At 38.3% G+C, this 23,241-nt stretch overlaps 1 protein-coding gene across 1 annotated transcript in view; it reads left to right on the forward strand.

Moving 5' to 3' along the window:
* Window positions 1–22,719, forward strand: part of faf1 (Fas (TNFRSF6) associated factor 1) — a 74,623-nt gene extending 51,904 nt beyond the window's left edge. The window contains exons 14-19 of the mRNA XM_032572493.1: window positions 2,265–2,401; window positions 2,480–2,568; window positions 6,279–6,359; window positions 7,542–7,619; window positions 11,694–11,909; window positions 21,775–22,719. Of these exons, the coding sequence (XP_032428384.1) occupies window positions 2,265–2,401; window positions 2,480–2,568; window positions 6,279–6,359; window positions 7,542–7,619; window positions 11,694–11,909; window positions 21,775–21,858 (685 nt within the window). The 3' untranslated portion in view covers window positions 21,859–22,719. The remainder of the gene's footprint in view (window positions 1–2,264; window positions 2,402–2,479; window positions 2,569–6,278; window positions 6,360–7,541; window positions 7,620–11,693; window positions 11,910–21,774) is intronic.
* The last annotated feature ends 522 nt before the right edge of the window (window positions 22,720–23,241 follow it).

The raw sequence follows: 23,241 nt of genomic DNA on the forward strand, positions 1-23,241 counted from the left end.
TTCAATTGATGCAAAACCATGGGATCTGATACAAAGTCGAGACTTTGATCTTATTTGACTAAACATAAATTAATTTGCACTTAAATTAATGGAATAAATATCAGTCTCCAAGTGGACAAAGCTGGTAAATATACTTTGATAAAAAAAAGTAAATGCAACATAAGGTATTTCTGCAAAGAATATTACTAGGAAGCATAAAAACATTTATTTACTTCACTGTATTGTGAAGTAAATAATAACTTGTTGGTCTAGTGATATAATAAAAAAATAAAACTTTGCCATTAAAATTATAATCGCAGTCTCTAAAAGTTCAAAGCTATGAATACTTTTTCAAGACACAGTATTTTAAAGGCTCTAACAGGGATATATGTTCATATTAAAAAAAAATTTTTTTTTTGTTCTTCCTCATATTTAACCCACACAGTCTTCTGACAGTGTTATTATTCTGTAGTCCTAAAGTGAAAACTGAAGGCTTCACTTCTCACAGACCAATTTGCACACCTGTTCAGTATACCTGACTACTCTTTTTGACATACGCCAACCTGAAAACATAACTGGTTTAGAGGGAGAACGAAATGTCACATTCAAATCAAAACTTGTCCATGTTTTTTAGCAAAGTGTGTATGACACAGTGAGCTATCGGAGCATCCGGTTCCCAGACTGCTCCCATACAGGTGGCTTGCAGAAACATTCCCCGCAGTGCTACTGTACTAACCTGATTCATCAGCTGCTCACTGGAGCAAACGTCAGCTGCTCCCTGTCAATTCATATCTTAATGCGTGAACTGGGCCTGATGAAATGTGAGGCGACAGCGCGGGGAAACATTAACTATTTTTGCTGTAGAGATAAGTACAAAGAAAATAAGATGGGATGGGGGACAAATTAGAACCTGTCAATCACGTTGTCCGTTGACACGGAGTCTTAAATACGCTCGCTGCAAGTTTTGTCAGGTGTTTTCTTTCATGTTTCATGGAGTTGTAGTGGACTTTCTATGGACTCAATTACCTTCTTTACCATGTTAGATTAATCCTGGATGATGTTGCTGAACTGCTCACCTCACTTCCTGGAGCAACTCTGCTTCCTCTTACCTCAGTGTTGTGTCCGTACTTGTTTTCTACCCGAATACAAAAGTGTTTTAAGTTCTAGATGCAGCTTAAATCACAGTGGAAATGTAGTCGATGTCTGTTAGTTGTACAGTTTTGATGTTGCTGTTTTGTCTGTTTTCATTTGGGAAGACTGACTTTCTTCGATTTTGTGCTGGAAACCAAAGCAACTTGGCTTGTGCTTGGTTAGAGCTTTAAGATTAGGTTACCCTTCAAGTTGTTGTCCATTGTTCTCTGGCCTTTCATTACAGGTTAGAGTTTCCCTGTGGGCAATTGTTATGGTGCGGCTGGGTCGAGGGCTGAACAGGGACAAATGTCAGATCAAAATGATCCATAAGATTAGAGTGACCCATCTCTTTCATTGCAAGTCAAGGGTGACTCGGAGTTCATTTGGGAAAGTTCTGACTGAATTACAGCCCGAAGCACTTTTCTTCCCTGGTTTTTTTACTATTACATCCTAGTTTTTGGAGATTATTACTATCACATGGAGATTTGGTGCTCAGTTTCTCAGCTTGAAAGTTGGTCAAGCAGCTTCTATAGCTGTGACTTCATCTTTAATGAGTTACACCCCTATCTCAGGCACATGCCTTTCTATCTATGCTCTCTCTCTGACCTGCCCCCCCCTCCACCCATTCCATTACTTCTCCATTTTACCACTCAGTTATTAAAGTAGATCTTATTAAAAGGCGGGAGAAAAAGCTAATCTATATTTGCATTCAGTCTATAGCAATTCATTAATATTATGACATTTACAGGGAGCTTGGCGGGGCCCCGGCTGCCGGCTACCCTTTTCCCTCTGAAATGTTAATTTAAAAAGTTCTGTCTTTGTAATGGAATAAGAAATCCTCTCTTGCCCTATCAATTCTGGGCGCCTGGTGAGGAATACTAATTCATCTATGCTTCCAATTGAGATAGCATGTCACTCTGATGGAATAAGAAAAAGCCGAATTGGTTTTAAAGTCCTTAATACCATGAATTGTGTGTGTTTTTCATTTCTCAACGCAGCCTAAGAAGAGCGTACCAGTTCCATTTGTTGTGAAAAATACGTGTGCATACTTGTGAATTTCGTATTTCCTTTTCGTATTATTTAAAGTTACAAATTCTGATGAGATGATTGCATTTCTAAGCAAATAGGCTGGAGTGTGCTTCTTTGTTTTTCAGACTTCTCACCATGTGTACGAGGCACTTTGGCAGCGTGGTAACACAGACTATACGGACATACAAGACAGACCAGTTCCCCCTGCTCCTTATAGTTATGGGCAAGCGCACATCCAACGAAGTTCTAAATGTTATTCAAGGTGAATTAAAGAGAAATGTCTTCATTAACTTTAAAAAAACCATGTGCTGGAGATTTTATTTTCTTAATTTTTCTTCAGGCAACACAACGGTGGACGAGCTGATGATGAGGTTAATGGGAGCGATGGAGATTTTCACAGCACAACAGCAAGAAGACATCAAAGATGAGGTACGGCTGGAGCTTGAGAATTTGATTCCAAAGTCGTCTTCAGTTTGATCTCAGAAGTGATTTTTAAAAGACTGAAAATTAATTACCGTACATCATTTAAAAAGCAAGTCTGAATTCAGGTTTGTTTGCTATTCTTCCAGTTTATGAAGCCTTAATAGGGATGTTTCAATTTGTTATGTTTTGGAGAAGTATTAAAGTATGTTGGGAAGGATTTAAGTCATTAACTGTGGTTCAGTCCTACATACACAACTTTTTGCCAGGCTTTCAAACTCGTTCATGACAGTTTTTTAACTACAGTATCTACAGATGACAGCTTGTCACTCTGGATTAGTTGTTAAATATTAAAAGAGTCAGCCAACCAAACTGATTCACTAACAATGCGGTTGGGAGATTCATAACATCTTTGTTGCATGAGTTATGATCATCTAATGGGTCTCTCGCTCACACACACACGCCCACACACATATGCACACACCCTGAGGGTTAAACTTGTTCCAGTCACTTCCTGGGTACTGAGCTGCAGCTTTTGTCTCTGTGTTGTTAATATTTGAACAATTTACTGGCTTCTTTTGGATTTGTCACTGTTGGTGAAAGACAATCATTAGTGACAGCTTATAGCAAGAGGAATGTACGTTCAGTGTCGCCTACGCCCAGAATGGTTAGTTTGAGTTTTATTATTATTGTTGCCAAAGGGAAAGCAGTTTATTGACATCAAGAGGATACTTTTCTTATTTTCAAAGACATGAGCGTGTTTTTCTACAATATCCATCCTCTTTTTGGGTAAAATGCTCTGCAAGCAAAAAGTCTTCAAATGTTAAATATTGTTCAAACACAAGCTGCTGCACCAGAGAAGTGCAGAGAGTAAACACTCTAAAACTGGCATGAAACGAAGACTTAGCATTTCACAGAATGGTTAAGAAGATCTTAGTAGACATTTGGTGCGGGTGGCACTTGGTGGTATGTACACATTTTTGTTTCAACCAAAGAGCTATTGACATGTGACATATTCAGTCTGGCAGATTTTTCAAAAAAAATTTTCTCCAATTAATTTGTTTTGCATTTTTCTATTATTACTACTTCCTGGAATATGAAAGCAATCAGTTTTTCCATGTTAAAATTGTAAATCAAAGATATAAAAATGATTGTTACTGAGAAAGGATCCTCTTTGGGGCAGACGAGAACCTTTCCCAAGTTCAAGTGTTTTGGGGTCTTGTTAACAAATGAGATGGATGAATTAATGGATCTTCTTTGTATGAGACATAACTCACAAAATGAAATATTTAAGAAGATAAGTAACAATGACGAAATAGGTCATTGTTACTATGTTAATATGTTCATTAACCTTATTACTTCAGTTTCCTTGAAATGAAAGGACCATATTCCTTTCACCAGTGAATGAACTCATCTTCAACTTTGCTCATTCTGTCATTCTTGCCAAAGAACGTATTGGTGAAATTCGTTGTTTTCTTTGATTTCTTCACCTTCTTTTCCAGTGAATACTCAGACTGAGACTCACTCAACCCAGGCATAACTCCACGACTCTTCCTCAGTGTCTGTCTGAATCTGTAGCAGCTGCACTTTGACTTCAAGCAGCCTTAGTGAGACAACAGTCATTCCTGGGGTTGTCTGTGTTTTAGCTTAGCGGTTACTAACAGGGTGACTATTCAGGTTTTGTGGTCTCCATCTGTCAGCGCTACAAGTTTTTTCAGGTTGTTCTCAGGTCATGTTGCATAAACATGTTATAAAGTGTGAAAATAGTCTCCACACGTTATTCGGGAGGGCTCTTGTACTGCACATGCATATAAAAACATTCTCTGTTAAAGGAGTCTTAAGAAGTCATTTTTGTGATTTTATGATGTAAAGCACTTTAAAATGCCTTGTTTATTTGCTATGCAAATAAAATTTGATTGATTGATTGATTGATTAATAAATTACTAATGAGAACTTCTTAAAAATTTGGACTGACTTTTTTTTAAAAGAAAAAAGTAAGCTGGTGCTTTGTTTACATTTATTTTGAAGAATTTTGGGAGGTTTCAACAATTAGGCAGCTGGTAACTTTATAAAAAAGTGACATGTCAAATTAATGGTTATAATTTGGAGAACGCTACATTTTTCATAGAGATTAGGCTACCTCAGTTGTTTTGGATGAATGAATGAAAATATTTATTTAAGCTTTTGTTACACATCTTACCCAGAAACTGCAGCAAACTTGTTTGGATTTGTACATACACTAGAGTGCTTTGTTGACTCCACTCGTTATGAGAACAAAGAATTTGGGACCTGAAATTGATCTTTAATTCTGTTTCATCTTCATTTATCATAATGCGTAAGAAACAGTTTTCTAGTCAGTTATATGTGCTTTCCCTTCTATACTTTCAGTTTTGGTGGTAAGCTGTGAATAATGGTATACATTTTTTTCTATCAAACTTTTAGTGTTCAGAGCTAAAGAAGCATCCGTAAGCAATTAGTGAATATGTCACATAAAAAAAGAATAACACTGAAAACAGGCCTAATGTTGTTTTCCACAAAGTAAATAAAAATTTTCCAGATCGGAGTGTCATATGTAGACTTTAAATACTATGCAAACCATTGTATTCTTTTATTTATTTACATTTTCTCCAGCATCCCAACTTTTTCTGGAAGCAGCTTAATCTCTGAGCCGCTTGGTCCCAAAATTGAAAAGCAAATTAAGAAGAGCCGTTTAAATTTCTTATTTTGTTTGCAAACATTGAATGTGTGACAGCTTGATTTTTTTTTTCCCCCCTCAATACCAAGTGTATCATCAACACTAAAAGATGCCACATGTTGTGCCAACTTGAACAGTAGCCATGATTTAATTGTGGAAAATCTGTTTCTTTTTTTTTTCTCTCCAAAGTTAAAGCTCTCAGAATCACAGTGTTTGTGCTGATACATGTTAGAGGAACATTATGCCTCATGATTCTTCTAATTAATGCGTTAAAAGCATTTGTTAAAATATTTAACAAATGCTAAAGGGAGTATCGTACGTCATACACTCTGACCTGTTTGCGTGACTTGGGGTCAGTGTATTGATGGCAGGCACTTTTGAAGCTTTTGTCCCTCTCTGCCATTCTTTTACAGTTTCCTTTCACTATTCCTCTATTATGTCAACCCAAAGCACAAATGTATCGTTGCATTTTCTGATTCAATGCGACAATAGACGCTGCCATTTTGCTTAGCCACCTAGCTGCACAGTAGCCATCTGATCGTCACAATGAGCATACTTTGCCATATCCGGGTCGGCACACAGCATGGGCCTTCAGAAAACACAAAACTAATGGCTGTGCAGTGTTAACACAATGGGACACTCGTATTTAGACCGAGTCTTTATGAAACACTTTGTAGCCACAGCAGGTAGAAAGAGAAAGGCCTCCTGTCCCCTTCCCTCTGTACAAACAGGAAGAGAGGGGCAGAATGAATGAAAGAGAAAGGGAGGGTGAAACTGAGAATAGGAAGCATAAAAGAAGTTCGGGGTCTGGTAAATGACAGCCCAGTCACAATGAAATCCCTTCTACTGCTACTCTTTCATACCTGATGTTTGTACGCAACCACACTTGACATGCACCATTTTCTTTTGCCCCAGTTCTTCCTGGCTTCTATACCGGCACTTCAGCTTAGATGCTTTGTTCTCGTTGTGCCCTTTATTATGTTGTTAGTTAAACAGGCCCAACTCTCTTTCTCCCTCCACCCAGGACGAGCGCGAGGCCAGGGAGATGGTGAAGAGGGAACAGGATGAAGCCTATCGCTTGTCCTTAGAGGCTGACAGAAAGAAGGTACAGTACGTCCAGAACAAAGAGGATTTGTTATTTTCTGACTTTGAAGTGTTTCCACGTTTACTGTGTATTTGATTTTTTTTCCCCTGCCAAGGCACTCTTTTTGAGGATTTTGAGAGTCTGAATTTGTTGCATGATGATATGCAAAAATATTTATGCCCCTTATCACGTTTTTTTCTTAATAAAATAATAAATTTGAATGTACTTTATTAGGATTATATATTATTATAGGATTATTATAGGATTATATATTATATACAGTTATTTTTAAAATGTGTAGTTAATAGACAATAACCCATTTTATTTTTAAATTTGATGTGGATTTGTATGTAAATCCATCTGGAAATTTTTTTGGGTTTTCAAAAGTTTTCTTCAGGCAATACCAGGGTGGACCAGCTTTTTACATCTTGAGACAGCAGTTTTTAGATTTAACTTATAAAACATTCTTCCACTACAGTATGCATCAGAATATACCAGACCAGAAATCAAAATGTTTTTTGATTAAAAAAGAAATATTACTCAGTTTTTTTTCCTTTTTTCTTGTTGAGAAGTTAAACAATAGGCACATTTACATGGATATAAGTAATGCCACCACTTTTCTTTAAGAGTACTTTTAGAATGACTTTCAGTGTTGGTTTTCTGAAACGCGGCACATTTTACATGTGGGCTGAAAAGTACTTTCTTCCAAATAATATGATCATTGTGTTGTTCGTGGCAAACTGCAAACAAGACTACTTACTGCTTTCTTTCAACAGCTTGCTTCTTGCCACTCTTCATATTTACTAATATGACCACATCTGAGGTCAGTTGTTTGCACGTCGAGGTATCAGAGTAAAGGAAGCTAAAAAAGCACATCCCATGCTTTTTCAATTAGTATTTGTTGAAATTTTGAAAAACCATGTATCATTTTTCCTTCGCGCCAATCTGTCACATCAGATCTCAATAAAACACATTGAAATCGGTAGAAATACTTTTGCAGAGCACTGCATTACTTCATGTGTAATTCGATTTGTGTATTCTGGATTAAGGACCTTGTGCATATTAAAGGGGACCAGGTGGTTCAGATCACTGATAAAACATGATTAATAATTAAACAAGGCAAAGTGACACAGTCTTGGGAGTCAGTATAGCAGCCACTTGTGTTTTGTTGACCCATTTAATGATTTTTTTTTTCATTCCCAGAGAGAAGCCCAGGAAAGAGAAGAAGCGGAACAAGTCCGTCTGGAACAGATGAGAAAAGAGCAGGAGGAGGAGAAGGAGGTGAGAACAGAGTCTTTCCACCTTATTTGTATGCGTTTCTGAGCGTGTGCTCTGATCGGTTCATTAGATTGTGGTTTCGGAGAACCCTGCCAGTCAATGGACCCTGTGTGGTGAGGTTTCACAGCCAGATATCTATTTCAAATGAAGGAAATATCCTAATTATATCCAGTGCTTGTTAATGTCACCTTCCATAAACACTGTCATTGTTCTGCATAACTGCTTTCTATTGGCAACGCAGACAACACCATATTCAAACCTAGTGGGACAAAAGACGGCAGCAGGTCGAGGAGACTGGCCGATGCACAAACAAATGCACAACCTAAGCAAACACGCATATTCACTTGAAAACAATTATTGTCTGTAAAATAGGGGCAAATACACACAGGCAGACACAATGCCATGCACACAGGAAAGTAATAATTGTCAGTAATGAAGGCAGCAATGTTGTTCAGTCCAGATTAATACAGTGTAGTCCTCACTGATTGTTGTTTACTCAGCAGCAGAAAACCCAAGGCAGGCAGAGGTATTGGGTGACCCGGCTCGCTCAGTTGATTCGTCACTTGAGTTAACAAATGACAACAAAAGAGCTCCTGACCGGGGCTTCTTAATTATATCACTGTAGTTTGCCAACAATGCACAGTGAAAACAGTACATAATACCACGAATGGTACACCTACTGTCCTTCGTGTAGTTCTGCCGAAATTAATTTTCTCCTCACCCAACTTCAGTGGTATTTACTGGCGCTGCTCAGCTGACAGACTATTAAATGGCTTTTTACTTTATCTAACCAGTAGACAAAGGGTTGTTTTTCTACATGTATTAATAAATCAACTCTACTTATGAGCTAGATGGTAAAAGTCTTTTTCAACCCACTAAGAAGTGTAGCATACATTCGATTACTTAAAACGCAGCATTAAATCACAATTTTAAAGACATAAAAACATCCATTTGGAATAAAGATGATCTGATTGGAGTTTTGTGATCAAAATCTCTCCAGTTTTGTAAACCTGCCAATACCAATTTTAGCTATTCATGATTTTTCTTTTAGAACAGTGCGCTGCAAAAACACTGTAAAACAGGGTTTGTTATTTTAAAACAGAACAGGACATTAACAATTAGCATAGTTAGCATAATTAACTGTAAACAATAGACTCTGTTTCTCTATGATTTTTGGTTTTTATATATTATATACAGGTTTAAAACTTTACTGCAACACATTCAGGATTCTGTGGTTGGATTTCATTCCCCGTATATGAGCAGCAACCTGAGTAGACAATAGATACAGTTTACTGGTTGTCATACCTTTTGCATATTTTTTTAAACTTCTCACTCATAGTGAGAGTTACAAACTTTGAGTCTTCTGTCAGCTACAACTTTCCTCCAAAGAGTGTTGTTATTGATACAACCTGTTAGTAACTGGATATTGTGTTCACTGATGGGAAAGTGACCTGGTTGGAGTTTATGATCAGCTGATAGTCAGTGTAACTGAAAATGAACCGGTTCTAATCACCACCACAAGTCCCATTTATAATTCAGAAGGATTTAATTCATAAATACAGGAGGAAATCTATTTAACAATGATAGATGATGTTACAACTTTAATGGCTTTTTTCATGTTCTGCTCAACTGAGAAATTAATCTGCTTTACGTTTTATTAAAAGACAAACCATCACCTTAGTAGACTTTACATATAAAATAAGTGTATGTGAGTAAATTGATATGGCGACATTTTAATTAAATGCCAAATTTATTCTAACCTTTAATCAATGTAAAGTTGCTTCCCCTATCAGAACAATTAATAGTGGCTACTCTGTTGAAATGTTTATATTTTTTTTCTTAAGCAGTAATTACTTTTGTTCTATAATACATCTGCATTGTGTCACCTGACTCTTGAGAATGAACGAGTGAGGAACAGCGTGTTCCACCCTTTTATAATTAGCAATTATATATTTTGTTAGTTTACAGTTTTCATTTGAGTCTTATGAGGCTCCGATCTGGCGTGCTGTGGGTTGGAGGAAGTGCAGACACAACAAAAAGCTCAAGCTGCCACCAGAGAGAGGGCAGTGCTAGAGGGAATGCTTTCTCTGTGATTTTGTGCCTTTGTGCAAAGAAAAGGGAGATGAAAGTAAGAGCCTCTGAATTATGGGCGGGGTTGTATGTGAGCTGGCATTATTATTTACCTCCTTCATGGGGTCTTAGCATACAGTTGTGTGGCTGTCAGGTGCTCCTCTTCCCCCGGCTCGTCATCTGTTTGCTCTCTGCGGTCAGCCGAGCGGAGCTGCTCACGCAGGTGAATAGACGGAGAGATGCTCCTGATTATTTGTGCCGGGCTTCCTGGGCCTGGCGATTGACCAAACGCGTGTACTGTCTTTTCTTGTAGGACGCTGTCTCCCTTGTGTGGGTGGATATGCTTCTCTGTGGTGCTCAGTCACTGCATTTAAATGTCCAAAATGCGCACTTCTGTCTGCTCTGTGTGTGTGTGTGTGTGTGTGTGTGTGAGTCTGTCCCCGGGGACCCCTTTAACTCAGTCAGCATCAGCTCGTGTACCTGGGGGAGCTGATGGCGGAGCGGCACGCGCCCTACCCTGCCCACCCAACACCAGAAGCTGCTAATGAGCTACTGTTGTACACTCTTATGAAATATAATTGCATTATGGTGTGTAAATAAAGCCGGGGCTTGTTGTCACAGCATATGCTCCCCGGCTGGCCAAACAGGAACAACAAGCGGGAGGCGGGTGAGGAGGAGGTGAGGGGTGAGGAGCAGAGAGAAGTGGGATGCTCAGGGGAGCAGCTGAAGCACGTTTTTCTGGAAACTCTGGAGAATTGATTAGCTTTGCTGTGAAAGATGACAGTTGATGTTTGTCTTTGTGCATTTTGATCCACACAGAGTCTGATGTAGAACATATTGCCACATTTATGTGTCTCTTAAAATATATTTAACTGTATCAAACAAAACTCAAAACTGTATTTTATGAAGAGATACTGAGCAACATCAGTCTCAGTTTAGTAGAACAAGAAGTCAGAGAATGAAGAAAGTTCACAGTTGGTGCTTTTTTATCATACTTATTTGAAACTTGGCAACCTTCAGAGCTACACAAGGCTTTGGGGAACAAGGTGAGACACAGGGCAGCTAATTTAATAATAATCTAAATACAACAGGGTTGATTAATTAATGTCAATCTACAGAGAATCAAACAGACGTTGGACTTTATTTTACATGTTTTGATGTTTAAACGGGGAAGGCATTGTAGGCTGAACATCAAAGTAACATAAGATATTCCTAACTTTATAAATGAGTCTCTGCTGACAAAGTTTCACTGACAAAATTTGCCTAAGAAATGAAACTTCACTACACAAATTACATTGAGTAGTGCTACTGTGCTGCTAAACACTACATATTAATTACTGTCAATCACATTTTGAAACGTAGAGATTTTATTTAAGTCATCATGGAGCAAATAGTTGAACAGCAAAGTAGAATCCCAGGATACGTTTTTGTTTTTTCAAATATTGTCCATTAAAGTTTATCATTATCCTGGTAATGAGTTATCACAAAGTTTGTATTATTCACCCGGTACATGATGAACAATACGTTATTTCCCGTCCATATTATTGTTTGAACAGGTTTTTCTTTTTTGCTTAATTTTTTTCACATATAGGTTTTCATAATAAGTGTCTTTTTACATGTCTAAAATGTGCAACACCTTAAATTAGACCAGCCAGTCGTCCCTCACATGCCTGAACTTTGTTTGATATACAAATGTAAATATAAATGCTTGTATGATTGTAAAACGCTAAAAAGGCTATCAGTTTGTATAAATTGTTTTAATAATTTAATTGTTTTAAGTCAAGATAATGCAATCTATGCTAAATTTGCTCTTAAGCTGTTAAAATTAAAATTTCTCAAAACAAATGCGATTGGCTTGTAAAAATGGGAAGCTGTAGTTGAATCCAACAAGTACCTGAATGCCAACTTGTCTGCTCTCCTTGAGCACCGTCAATAAAATCATGTAATTACAAATTATAATAATTCTGAATTAATTTTTTGTTTGTTTTTTTGTTGTTTTTTTTTCAGGCAATTCGTTTGTCGTTGGAGCAGACTTTACCGCCCGAGCCCGATGAGGAGTCAGTAGAACAAATCAGCAAACTGAGAATCCGCACGCCGAGCGGCGAGTTTCTGGAAAGGCGTTTCCTGGGCAGCTGTCGGCTCCAGGTCCTCTTTGACTTTGTGGCCTCCAAAGGATTTCCCTTCGAAGGATTCAAGATCCTCACCACCTTCCCTCGTAGAAATGTGAGCATTCTGCATATTTTCTTACCATTGTGAAATAACAGTGTGGAAACTGACACTCTTCCTCATCTTGGTACATTTACAAATTTAATTTGGAGATCATTCGCCACTATTTACTGAATGATTTTTTTTGTGTTAAGCAGTTTTAAATTGCAGGAAAGAAACAAAACAGAAAGAAACCCATTATATTTAATCGAGTTTATGTGTTTCACTTTTTAGTTTTTTTATTAACCGAAACCTCAACAAGATGGCCTTTCTATTCTCATATTGTTTTGAGATTTCACCTAAATTAACACAGCATTATCATTTGATCCTTGTATTATATCTGATTTAGCACATTCAGCTGCAGTTTGGCTTAAATAATGTCACATTTTTCTCCTGCTGACCATGCTTTTCTGCAGAACAGTTTGCCGATGTACCTGGCTAACGTTGGTGTAGTACAACTTGATGATGATTTAGTTTGGTAGCAGATTTTAATGTGTTTCTGCTTAATTGTCTTTAGACAAATCTTTAGAAAACATTCTCTTGTTTTGCAAACTTTGTGGGGAATGGGAGTCACGTTGTATAACTTTCATAGATCTAAACTTTATCTACAGCCTTAAATTTAACATGATGAAATGTGTAGAAACTGATGGCAGTACAACAACAAGAGAATTTTAAGTTTATTCAGGGATCCTGTTTCAAACGTTTAAAAATGTCTTTATCAGGACCCAAACTGGTTCAAAACATCCCTTCGGTACATTCATACGGTGAACATGTTTTTGCTTGTTGGAAACAGCTCAGATAAAATGCCTTAGTTATTTTGTATCCTGCAAAATAAATAAGGTCTAGGTGTTTTGGCTCATCATGAAGCCGCAGAGGGAATTTGGCATTAGCGCTAAGGCTAACTGAGGGAGTAGCATGTTAAGCTGTACATTAGACATTACCAATAGTGCAGAAACTCAAATGGTTTGTTAAATTTGATTGAAAACCGCTATTACAAAGATGTAAGTGCTTTAATCCTCCTTTATGTTGTCCACTAGAACAGAGCTACACAGCAGGTTTTGACATATGTTAAGTTATAACGATCATCTCTGCTGGAAAACTCTTCCGCTGTAATTGGCTGTTTCAGTTGGACACGAGATAAACCTCGGGCAAACAGCAGGGATTATGGTAAAGATAATCCGCTGTAATTTTCTGATGATTCAATTTTTCTATCTCTTTTTCTCTTTCTGCTTCCATCTTAGTCCTGCTGTTTTACGCCGTTGCAGTACTGCTGCACCGGTGCCTTCTTTTTCTTGTTTCTGAGCTATTAAAACGTTGAATCTGTCTCAGCGTCCTCCTGTGTCCATGCATTATTTAGTGAATATTAATTATTATCGGTCCATTGTCCCTGCAGTACAATTTCACAATGTTAGGATACAGTTGTCAGCACTAACAGTAGTAGTTTCCTTGGCTCTTCTGTTGATGCCTGGCAGCAGTCAGCTAGCTGCAACCAGTCATTAGAGGGCTTGGTCGCCACGCTCCGTGGTAGCGATCTAATGAGCGCTGCTCTAACTACCAGTTTAATTAGCCATGCTGCTAGATTTCCATTAATCAGGACAGGAGTGCATGTTGAGGGGTGGTAGTTTTTGCAAAGAGATGTGTGAGCGTAGGCTTGCCCAGGCAGAGCGCCATCGCCGTCTGCAGAGACCGTCAGGGCACAAACACCTAACACACACATTAACGCGCAGCTCACACTCCCGTTTCGTCGGCTTCGCACAATTCAACACATGCACAAATATTTTCAGGCGAACACATGCCCCGCTCACAACTTTGTCACTTAAAGGATTCACAGTTGTCTCTTTATAATCAAGAGTAAACATGTGTTTGAGACAGAGATAAAGATGTGCCTGCGTCGCAGATGAAATTCCAGCAAAAACAGGATGGCAGGATTAGAGGAGAGCGGGGGGTGGGAGAGGAGTCGGAAGAGAATGGTGATTGCAGAGCTGGTGAGGGAAGAGAACAGAAAGGACAAACGCTTGAACAAAGAAAAGATTTAATCAGAGAAACAGTCTGAAAGACAAAAGGATAGAGAAGACAAGTGGCGGCGATATTAAAAAGTAGAAAACGGGAGATAATTCCAGGAAACCGAAAGGCAAGCAGCCGAGTGTTAGTGCCAGTAGGAGGCTGCGAACACAGGCCCCCGTCTAATCCGGCAGCTCTGTGTTGTAATTAAATGAGAGGGAGCATAGAAAGCTCCCATCCCGTCCAGACGCTCTCACTGTTGCTCTGCCAGGCTCAGAGGATAGAGGATAGAGCACTATTGCATTTGTAAGACCGCACAACTGTTGAAACCTTCTTTAAGTTTTCCGTCGCTCTTTGTGCTGCTTCACTATTTCTGTCTTTTCAGCTCATTTAGCTTTGCAGAATCCAACTTTAGAAAATTAGTTGGAGCTGAATTATGATGGTGTTCTCCAGGATAAAAAGCTCACTTTAGTTTTGTTTATGTATATATCTAGTTGCAGACCTTGTTTCAGCTTGAATTTTAATGAGTTGAACGTTTAGAAATGTCTGATTTACGCTTCTGCAACCTTCCTTCTCCCTTAGTCAGTGTCTATTAGTCTCCACATTTTGGACTCAGTGTCTTCGTCAACATTTGGTATCAGAGGCTTATCTCTTCAGCACTACAGCAGGCCTTACACTGGCATCATTTGTACCAGGCTTAGCCGTGCTCAGGGAACTAACCCTTCCTCCATTTCTATGACTGTCAGCGGGTTTGACGAAGAGTGGGAAGGGGGGGGGGGGGGGTTGAACGGCTCAGTGTTTCAGTTTTCAGCTCTTCATTCAAGAATTTCCCCTCCTTTGATACTTCTCAACGAGAAAAAAAGGTCTTCTTCCTTCAGCATGTGGCAAAAATGTTTAGGCTGCCATTAAAATGGTTTGCAGTAGGCGCTTCCTGTGCGGACGCTCACACAAACCCAAACAATGTCAAACAAATGTATTGGGTTTTCTCAACATGATACTGTAATGCATGTCACCTCCTCGTAATACTCCATCCAGCGTTGGACTCCTATGTAAAACGAGAGATGGAAAAAAAATAAACGGTGACAAAGAAAGACGCTGTTGTCTGTGCTGAAATAGGTTTTACATCTGCTACAAAACCGCGTTTTGTTTTTCTTGTTATCTGAAGGTGTCCTGGGATGACATGTGGGAGGTTAAGCAGCCTTTACTTTTAATAGTTTGTTGTTTTTTGGGCGGGGGGGTTTCTAACAGTCTTTCCATCTTATATCAACACCAGCACTAGCATAATTCAGTGTTTCTTTTTCTGAACATAAAGACGGATTTTGGTCTTAAAATCGCTTTTCACTCAACATTTCGTTTTGTTTATTGTTGCTTTGCTGAAAGATTTTTGGCAGTTTAGCACACTGTTACTGTTATCAGAGGAATCTGCGATAGGAGGAAGTTTATTCTGGATTAGAAGCCAGTAGATGGCGTTTTGTAAAGATTTGTGGATTTTAGATTTAGAGACAGAGTTGGCCAGAGATGGGACAATTTTCCTCAAAAATCTGATTAACTGAAGTTTTTCTTCACCCTTTATTAAATACGTCAAAACTTAAGAGCTCCCACTGTTTTTGTTCTATAAATGCTTCCAGGACCATGGGAAACGTTTGGGTTCAATAAGTCATTTTAAAGTTCGGGACATATACTTTGATGGAGAAAAGAAGATTACCTACTTATTTATGTAATATTCAAAGTTAACACCTCTTTTAAAGAAACGGCAACACATTTTTTATGTGATATCGTTGTAAAGAAAAAAACAAAAACATCTGAATTGTTCAATATTCCAAATCAGTCGGTCATACCTCATTAAAAAAACCCAGAAGAAACCTTTGTAGGATTCTCTACCACTAAATTATAAATAGTCTATTTAAATCTAACACAAAGTCAGAGTTGAAAGCACAAACTTTATAGAGATTAAATGTTATGTAGCAGATGGTGTGGCTCATATTGCTCTCTGTTGTGAAGACTATGACATCTGAATGTGCTTATGCGACTTCCCAAATCACTTAATTTTATCGCAATATTTTGTGGTATTTATTGAGTTAATGACAAAAGTTGCAATGAAAAGGAGAAACAGGATTTTTTCTGGGGATCTCTTGGTGAACAGCAGCTAAATCAGGTGCATCACAGCTGAAGAGCATCAAAACTAAAACAGCAGAACAGATTCATCGTGTCTCCAGTGATTCTCTAAACTCTCTGTAAATCATCATTTACAGTAAAGAATGCAATGTTGCCCACATTTCCAACTAAAAAAGACCAGATTTGTGTGAAAATATATCTGAAAATGGCTGCCGTTTTAAAGACAAATTGTGCTAAGTTATTGGGGTTTGAATGAGTAGACATACAGTTTTTGCTTTGATTGTTCAGTTATATTTTTGAACAGAAACATTGCGAAGAAAAATCGCTTGTTCAGCGCAGGTTATTTTAAAATATCTTTAAACATTTGTAAAGAGAAAATTAAGCACTGAACTCTGCGTTTTTAGCGTTTATTGTTTTTTTCCTCATCCCTTTAAACTTCCCCCAAACTTAGCTTCTTAGAAACACTTCTTATTCACCTTTAAGTTGATTATTTAAGAACAAGCTGCCTTCTCCTCGCTCCTCTTTCTTTCTCTCCTCCTTTTTTCTAGTTTTTTTTCTTTAAATCTTCAGTCCTCCCCCAGTCGAGTCTTTTTCCTCCGTCCTTTGAAGTGCCGTACTCTTTTCTGTTCTGCTCTGTTCACGCCCCAGCACTACATGCTGTCAACGCTCCTGGCAGCAGATAATGATCTCCCACTGCTTTTGTAATTGGCCAAACAAACACTTGACAACACTAGTTTAAAACAGACAAGTTATTTGGTTTTAATTAACATAGCAGGGCCTGTAATGGCTTCATTAAAAATGCGTTATTTCAGCTGCACGTCTGATTGCGCTGGAAACGGACATCTTGAGGGCCCTGTGTTTATTTTGCCTTTCTTCTCTTTCACAGCGGAGCGTTGCTCGGTGTCGCCTCCTCTCTTATCGGCCTGCTTTATTCATTTCTTTCCAGTGACGTACAATCGTGCTGTTTATTTTAAAACTCACATTAATAGCTAATTATGCGGTTTTAACTGTGTTGAGACACCCTGTTCCTGTGACGGTAAATACACAGATTTTATTTATTTATTTTTTTTCTTCTTAAATAAGTGAGACAAGAGAGAGAAAATTAAAGATTGTGGAAAAGCCCCCATCTGTTTTCTTGTTTGGATCCAATTTTTAAGTGAGGCTTTGTAATGCAAGGTATCACATTTATCTCTCTTATTATCTCTTTAAAATTGATCTCAAGTTTAAAAACAAAAAGCTAATTTAGCTCTTATTCTTTTGATTTATGGGATTTTTCTCCCCGTTGTTAATTAGCTCCAGATGTTATTCTTCTAATTGTTAGATGAGAAGCTCAAAATTCAGAAATCATATTTTCAGCCCTCCTCTAATTCCACTTATTGATTTCACTGTCAGATTTAAAAGTCATATTGACTCGAGGTTAGATGTTATCTCTGTCCTGTTTTGTATGACTGCATGTGTTTATGAATGCATGCGTGGCTGCATAGGCAGGAGAAGAGAGAATATGGCTTAGGCAGAGCAGAGGAAAAACAACAGCTTTGTTTGTTGACAGATGCCTCCATGCTTATGGTCTGTTAATTGGATAACAATGTAAACAATCACCGATGGCGCCCGTCTCCTGTGTCAGTGTGGCATGTTGTTTCCCTGCTTCTCTTTTTCAGAGTCAGATGCTGCTCTCCCTCCCTGGTGCACTCTCAGGCACAAACCCTTTCCACCCAATTTTACTCTCAGAACACACGGGCACACACCCCAGTGTCGATTCTGCACACACACCTGCTCCACCACAAAGCCTCATTTACTCCTACCTGATGCTGTGGTGTCACAACAGCCTGTCGGGTTCATTAGCATGGCAGCCATTTGTGACGCGCCGCTCCTGAGGTGGGAAAAGGAACGCAGCAGTCCTGTTCGCCATTTTCCCTCCTCCCACCTTTGGAGGCTCACGCACACGCAGGCTTCTCTCCACAGCCCAGAACCCTGCTGGGGAGTCAAGAGTCTAAATGACACATTGAAATGAGGACGAGGCGATGAAAACACGATCCCAACTTCCACACGGAGTGACATTTTCAAACACCTGTGGGAGATGGAGAGTTTATCTCACGCTGATATATCCTCCCAACCTTCCCCGTTGTCTCTTGGCCTCTTTCTCTTTTCTCACCCTTTCACAGCCTAAAGTGGGTCAGCACTGTAGGAAAGGAGAGCATAAATGATAGGTGGCAAACTAATATAACAGTCGACTACATAAAAAAGAACATATATTTTTCTCCTGAATGTCAAATAATCAATTGAACATCTTAGTTAAATACATGCTATTAGATGTGTCGTTAACTTATTTTCTATAATTCATAATAGTGCTTAAAAATTAATTCATAATTGTGGAAAAAAGGGTTTATAAATGTAACTTATTACAAAAGTCCTTGTGTAATATCATGCACTTTAAAGCTAAAACTATATTTAGCTGGTGTTTAGTCTAAATTTTTGGTTAATCCTACATATCAAAAAACAAACTGCAGTTAATAAATGTTACACAGGTGAGCCCAAAATTATTCACACCCCCGGCAGATTTAGGTTTAAAGTAATTTTTTAATGGTACCAACATGTTTCTTCTCACTGTAAATAATATTTCCTAAGCGGTTCAGGTAGAATCCTGGCTTGAATCTGATAGAGATCAGATCAAAGATCACAATGACAAACGAGGAGAATATTTGTTTTTACGCATTTGGGGACTACTAACATTTATCAGCCGTTCATTCTAAATGTTTAACCCAGTCAATAAATTTGATCTATTTTATGATTTGAAAAGTTATGTTCAGTTCTCCGTAGTAAATTAGCAGATTTATAAGTAATATTTCCTCATTTACTTAGTTTTAAATAAATGCTTGGATCATACTGTTTGAATTCGTTTTAAAATTTTTACCATTATTTTTATTAAAGATTATAATAGAGTGATAACCACATACCATCCCAAGCCTTTTTAGACACATTTTTTAACCCAGAAATTCTCCCTAACTGTGACTGAGCCACAACTCTTAACATTAATAATAAAGATCTGTGTAATTAGCCTGTGGCCGGTGAGAATAAGTAGAGTTGTGGCTCAGTTCACGGTCACTGCTCATATTTCTCTGCCTACGAATGTCTGTGTGAAGACTGTGACTTTACTTGTTGGGGGTGTGACCTTTACGGCACTCGGCTTGCCCTCTGACCTTTCTACAGCAGGTACAGGGAGCCGGCTAATTATCCCGCTGCGAGGTTAGGAAAGGATTCCTAATCAGACGGAGCTGATGCAGCAGTGATCAGATAAGCCCCGGACACATCTCGGTGTCACACCACCTCGCCCGCTCGGCCCAGGTGTTAGATTGGCCCAATGTAACACTAAACCTCCAGTGATTAGCTCACATAAGCTAAGAGGCCCACAGGGGTGGCTGATGTCAGGGAGAGTCGGGTTGTCCTGTTTGGTAAAAAACAGCTCAGAGCCCCTTTATGTGAGCTAACCTGATCAGTGGCGCTGTGGGTGGTACAGCGTTATTCCTTTCTACAGAATTGCTTTTATGAGGAGCATTCAGCGCCGCTAAATGTTTCTCTCCTTTACACCATTAGCAATGCTTCTCTTTGACCTTTTCCACTGCTTAAATTAGTCCTTATTAGTCGTTTAAAAACACATTGGTTAATTCTCTCTCTCTCACTCGCCTCTCTTGGCCTGTAATCTTCATCAGTTTGTTCTGGATCGGAGCTCTTTTAAGAAAACAAACCAAAACGTTCTCTCAGGGTAACTGGAGTCTCACTGCTCACATTTCTGCTTAACGGTTTTTTTTGTTGTTTTTTTTTTTGCAAACATTATGTTAGAATAATACACACACACACATAAAACTACAGCTACACTGTTCTCCAGTATAAATCCCAGCAGATCTCTGACCAGTCAGTCACAGAAGGATTTAATGGCAGTGAATTGGCTGAAGCAGTTCTGACTTAATAAGGATAAATCTGAAGAGGCTTCTGATATGTTTTAGATATGGTGGGAAAACAGATTTGCAGTCAACATTTAGTTATGTTACAACTTCTAATTCCAATGTGTTTTGTTAGGATTTATATGTGGTGCCTATGAAAAAACAAGAGTTTTCACTTTTTCCCCCCCCCAATTAGAAATTATGAACATTTTGTTGTGCATTCATATTTAGCCAAGTCCTCTTCCGGTTTATCACATCTTAAGTAGGGGTGTGTGATTTGAACTTAGAATACAGATGGACTCCAATAATTGGTTTGAAGACTTCTGAGGTCAAGTGGTTGTACTAGATTGTATTTTGGGCTGTCAGAGTAGAGGAGGCTTGGTAAAAAAGTTTACTTCACTTCAAAGTTTGTGGGGGGTTTTTGCACAACTGTAACATCTTATTGTTGTGAGATAAAATGTGGGAATGTTCAGTTGGTATGAATAACTTTGCAAGCCTTTTGCAACTTTTATGTTCCAGCTTTGAGGGCAAACTGGTTTGGACTTGTTCTAGTTTAAAAAGTAAACACTCTAGGCACTGAGAGAGAGTATTATTCTGCACACACTCTAAAAAGTATATTTTGGGCTGTAGTTCATGTTAATCTCACTTAATTCTTTTGGTTTAGTGATGACAACTTACTTATTTATGTTGAATTATCTCAAAACTACAAATTTTTAACTTAAAGAAACTTTTTATATTGATTTTATTTTTATTTTTTAAAGTTTGATGCTGCGTTCATATTTTACATTTGACATCATGACTCGAGCTTCATCAGGACAGATCCTGTACCAAGCAGGTTCTGTAGTGGCGCAGCGTTAGCGCGCAACCCACATACGGACGCCTTAGTCCTCGACACGGCTGTCGCAGGTTCTCTTCCCGGCCTGATATCCGTTGCCTCATGGTACTCTCTTTTTCGTTACCCACTTCCCTGTCTAATTATTCTCAAATAAAGGTCGAGCAAAAAAAACTTTTTAATAAAAAGATCCTTTATTAGTTTACTTGTTTATTTGAAGCAAACTAAATGATTTGAGTAATACTGACCTAAATTTGTCAAGTTAAACCAACTTAATAAATTATGTTGGATAAACTTAACTGAATTACTTGTTACCATGTGAAGCAATTCAATTAAGATGGTTCAACTATTATTTTTTCAGTGTAGGTGAGTATATTTATATTTAAAATGCATTGTAAGTGTAGTACATTCATTTTGTACTTTTATTTACATTTGCAAGAATTGTGTTTGGCAACACTTTATTTGAAGGAGTGTGAATAAGACTGATATGACACTGTCATAAACATGACATAACATCTGTTATGAACATGAAGGAGTTTTTATGAAAGTCTATGGCTGTTGTCATAAAGTGTCACTCGGTAAATAATTACACTTTTAATGCAAAGTTGGTTTAAAAGTTGCATTAAAAGACCATTAAAAGTGCCAACTTTGCATTAAAGTGTCATTATTTACCAAACAATGCAAATTTTGCACTTTTAATGGACTTTTAACGCTACTTTTAAACCAACTTTGCATTAAAAGTGTCATTATTTACCGAATGACACTTCATGACAACATTCATAAAGACTTCCTCGTGTTCAGAACCACTTCTTTGTTATATTTATGACAGTGTCATGTCAGTCTTATGAACAACCCCTTCAAATAAAGTGTTACCTTGTGTTTTAATTGTGTTGAAGTAATGTTGCTTATTTTGACCAGTATTGAAATGAACCACTGGCTTGTTCCAGGACTTTTAATCTGAGACGGCCCAATGTTCCCCACACCTGTTTCTCCTCAGATCACCCAGTTGGATCCCGGGTCAACTCTGCTGGAGGCCAAGTTGTTTCCTCAGGAGACGCTCTTCCTGGAGGCTAAGGAATAGGAGCGGACCCTCTGAATGCTGAGAGAACCCGCTCACTGACTAATGAACTGGCTGGACGCACACTAGTCGCAGAGCGTGGCCCCCTCCTCCTCACAGTCTGGGCTGACCATTCAAACACACATATGCTACCATCTCTCAGACTACCATACACTGGCATGCACATCCAGTGACACACACACGCCCACACACACACGCAAACACACACGTTCAAATAAGCTGTTCTGCCCACGGCCTGTTTTGTGGTACATGGAAGTCTGGTGTTGCACAGAGAAGAAAGGACAATGTCACAAGCACACAGCCAAATTTTCACCTTCCCCGAATCTCTGTCCATCTTCCTCAATTGTTCACACACCTGACAACTTCACAACTCCAAACTGCTGTGTCATGGTTCTCTCTCACAACACAAAGAACAATAACAGTGCTGAGAGACTAAGTAGACAAATCTTTGTCACAGAAAAAAAAGAGAATAAATAAAAATTAAGGACTTCTTCCCCTGTTTCCTCATTTGACACACCAAGGCCGCTTTTTTTTTTTTAGGTTTTTGTGTTTGAAATACAACTGAAATGCTAAGATTGTAATAAAATGAATATCACAACTAAATGTTGCCCTCTGAAGGTTGGGGTGCCTCATCTCCACCTGTATTTTACCCCATTAGCCTAACTCCATGTTTTGGCCTCTGCAGGGACGGGACTCGATGTCTCTCTCTGCTTCCTCGGGTTTTAACAGGCACTGCTCCACACGCCAGGTTGATTCAGTTTTCTTTTTTTTCTCCTTAGTTTTAATTTTTTCTGACATTTTTCAGTTTGATGCTGTATTAGTTTTAGTTTGATATACATTATATAAAATCTATGAATACAAACACCCGTTTGTCCTGCCCAGAAATCTGTTTAAACTTGTCAGACACACACCCACCTATCATTTTACTTACTTAACTTTTTCAGGAAGACATTCATATATTTATCCTGATAATTCAAGTGGGAATGAGGGATGTTTTGTACACCTGTGATAGACATGAATGTCATTAATTTAGTCTTTTCATTATCTTTTGAGCCGTTTTGCTTTCAGACACAACTTCAACTTCTTTAAGACAATAATTGGGCTCACAAATAGAATTGATGGTTTATTTTCTCGAATGCACATAATATACATACTGTAGATGTTCTAATAAATGCATTGTTAGGGCACCAAAACAAAAATGGTCACACACTGTAATATTGCCTTTCACTTTGATTATAGCACACATTTACTGTGGCATAATCCCAAAGTTGTTGACTTAAAAGTTTTAAGTAGAAAACAAACCAATTAAATAAATACACAAACTCTCACATTTCCACAAAAACTCAGAATTATGCCGTTTGTGAAAAGAGAATGAACAACCTAAAA

Source organism: Xiphophorus hellerii, chromosome 9, assembly GCF_003331165.1.
Source record: "Xiphophorus hellerii strain 12219 chromosome 9, Xiphophorus_hellerii-4.1, whole genome shotgun sequence".
Lineage (NCBI taxonomy): Eukaryota > Metazoa > Chordata > Actinopteri > Cyprinodontiformes > Poeciliidae > Xiphophorus > Xiphophorus hellerii.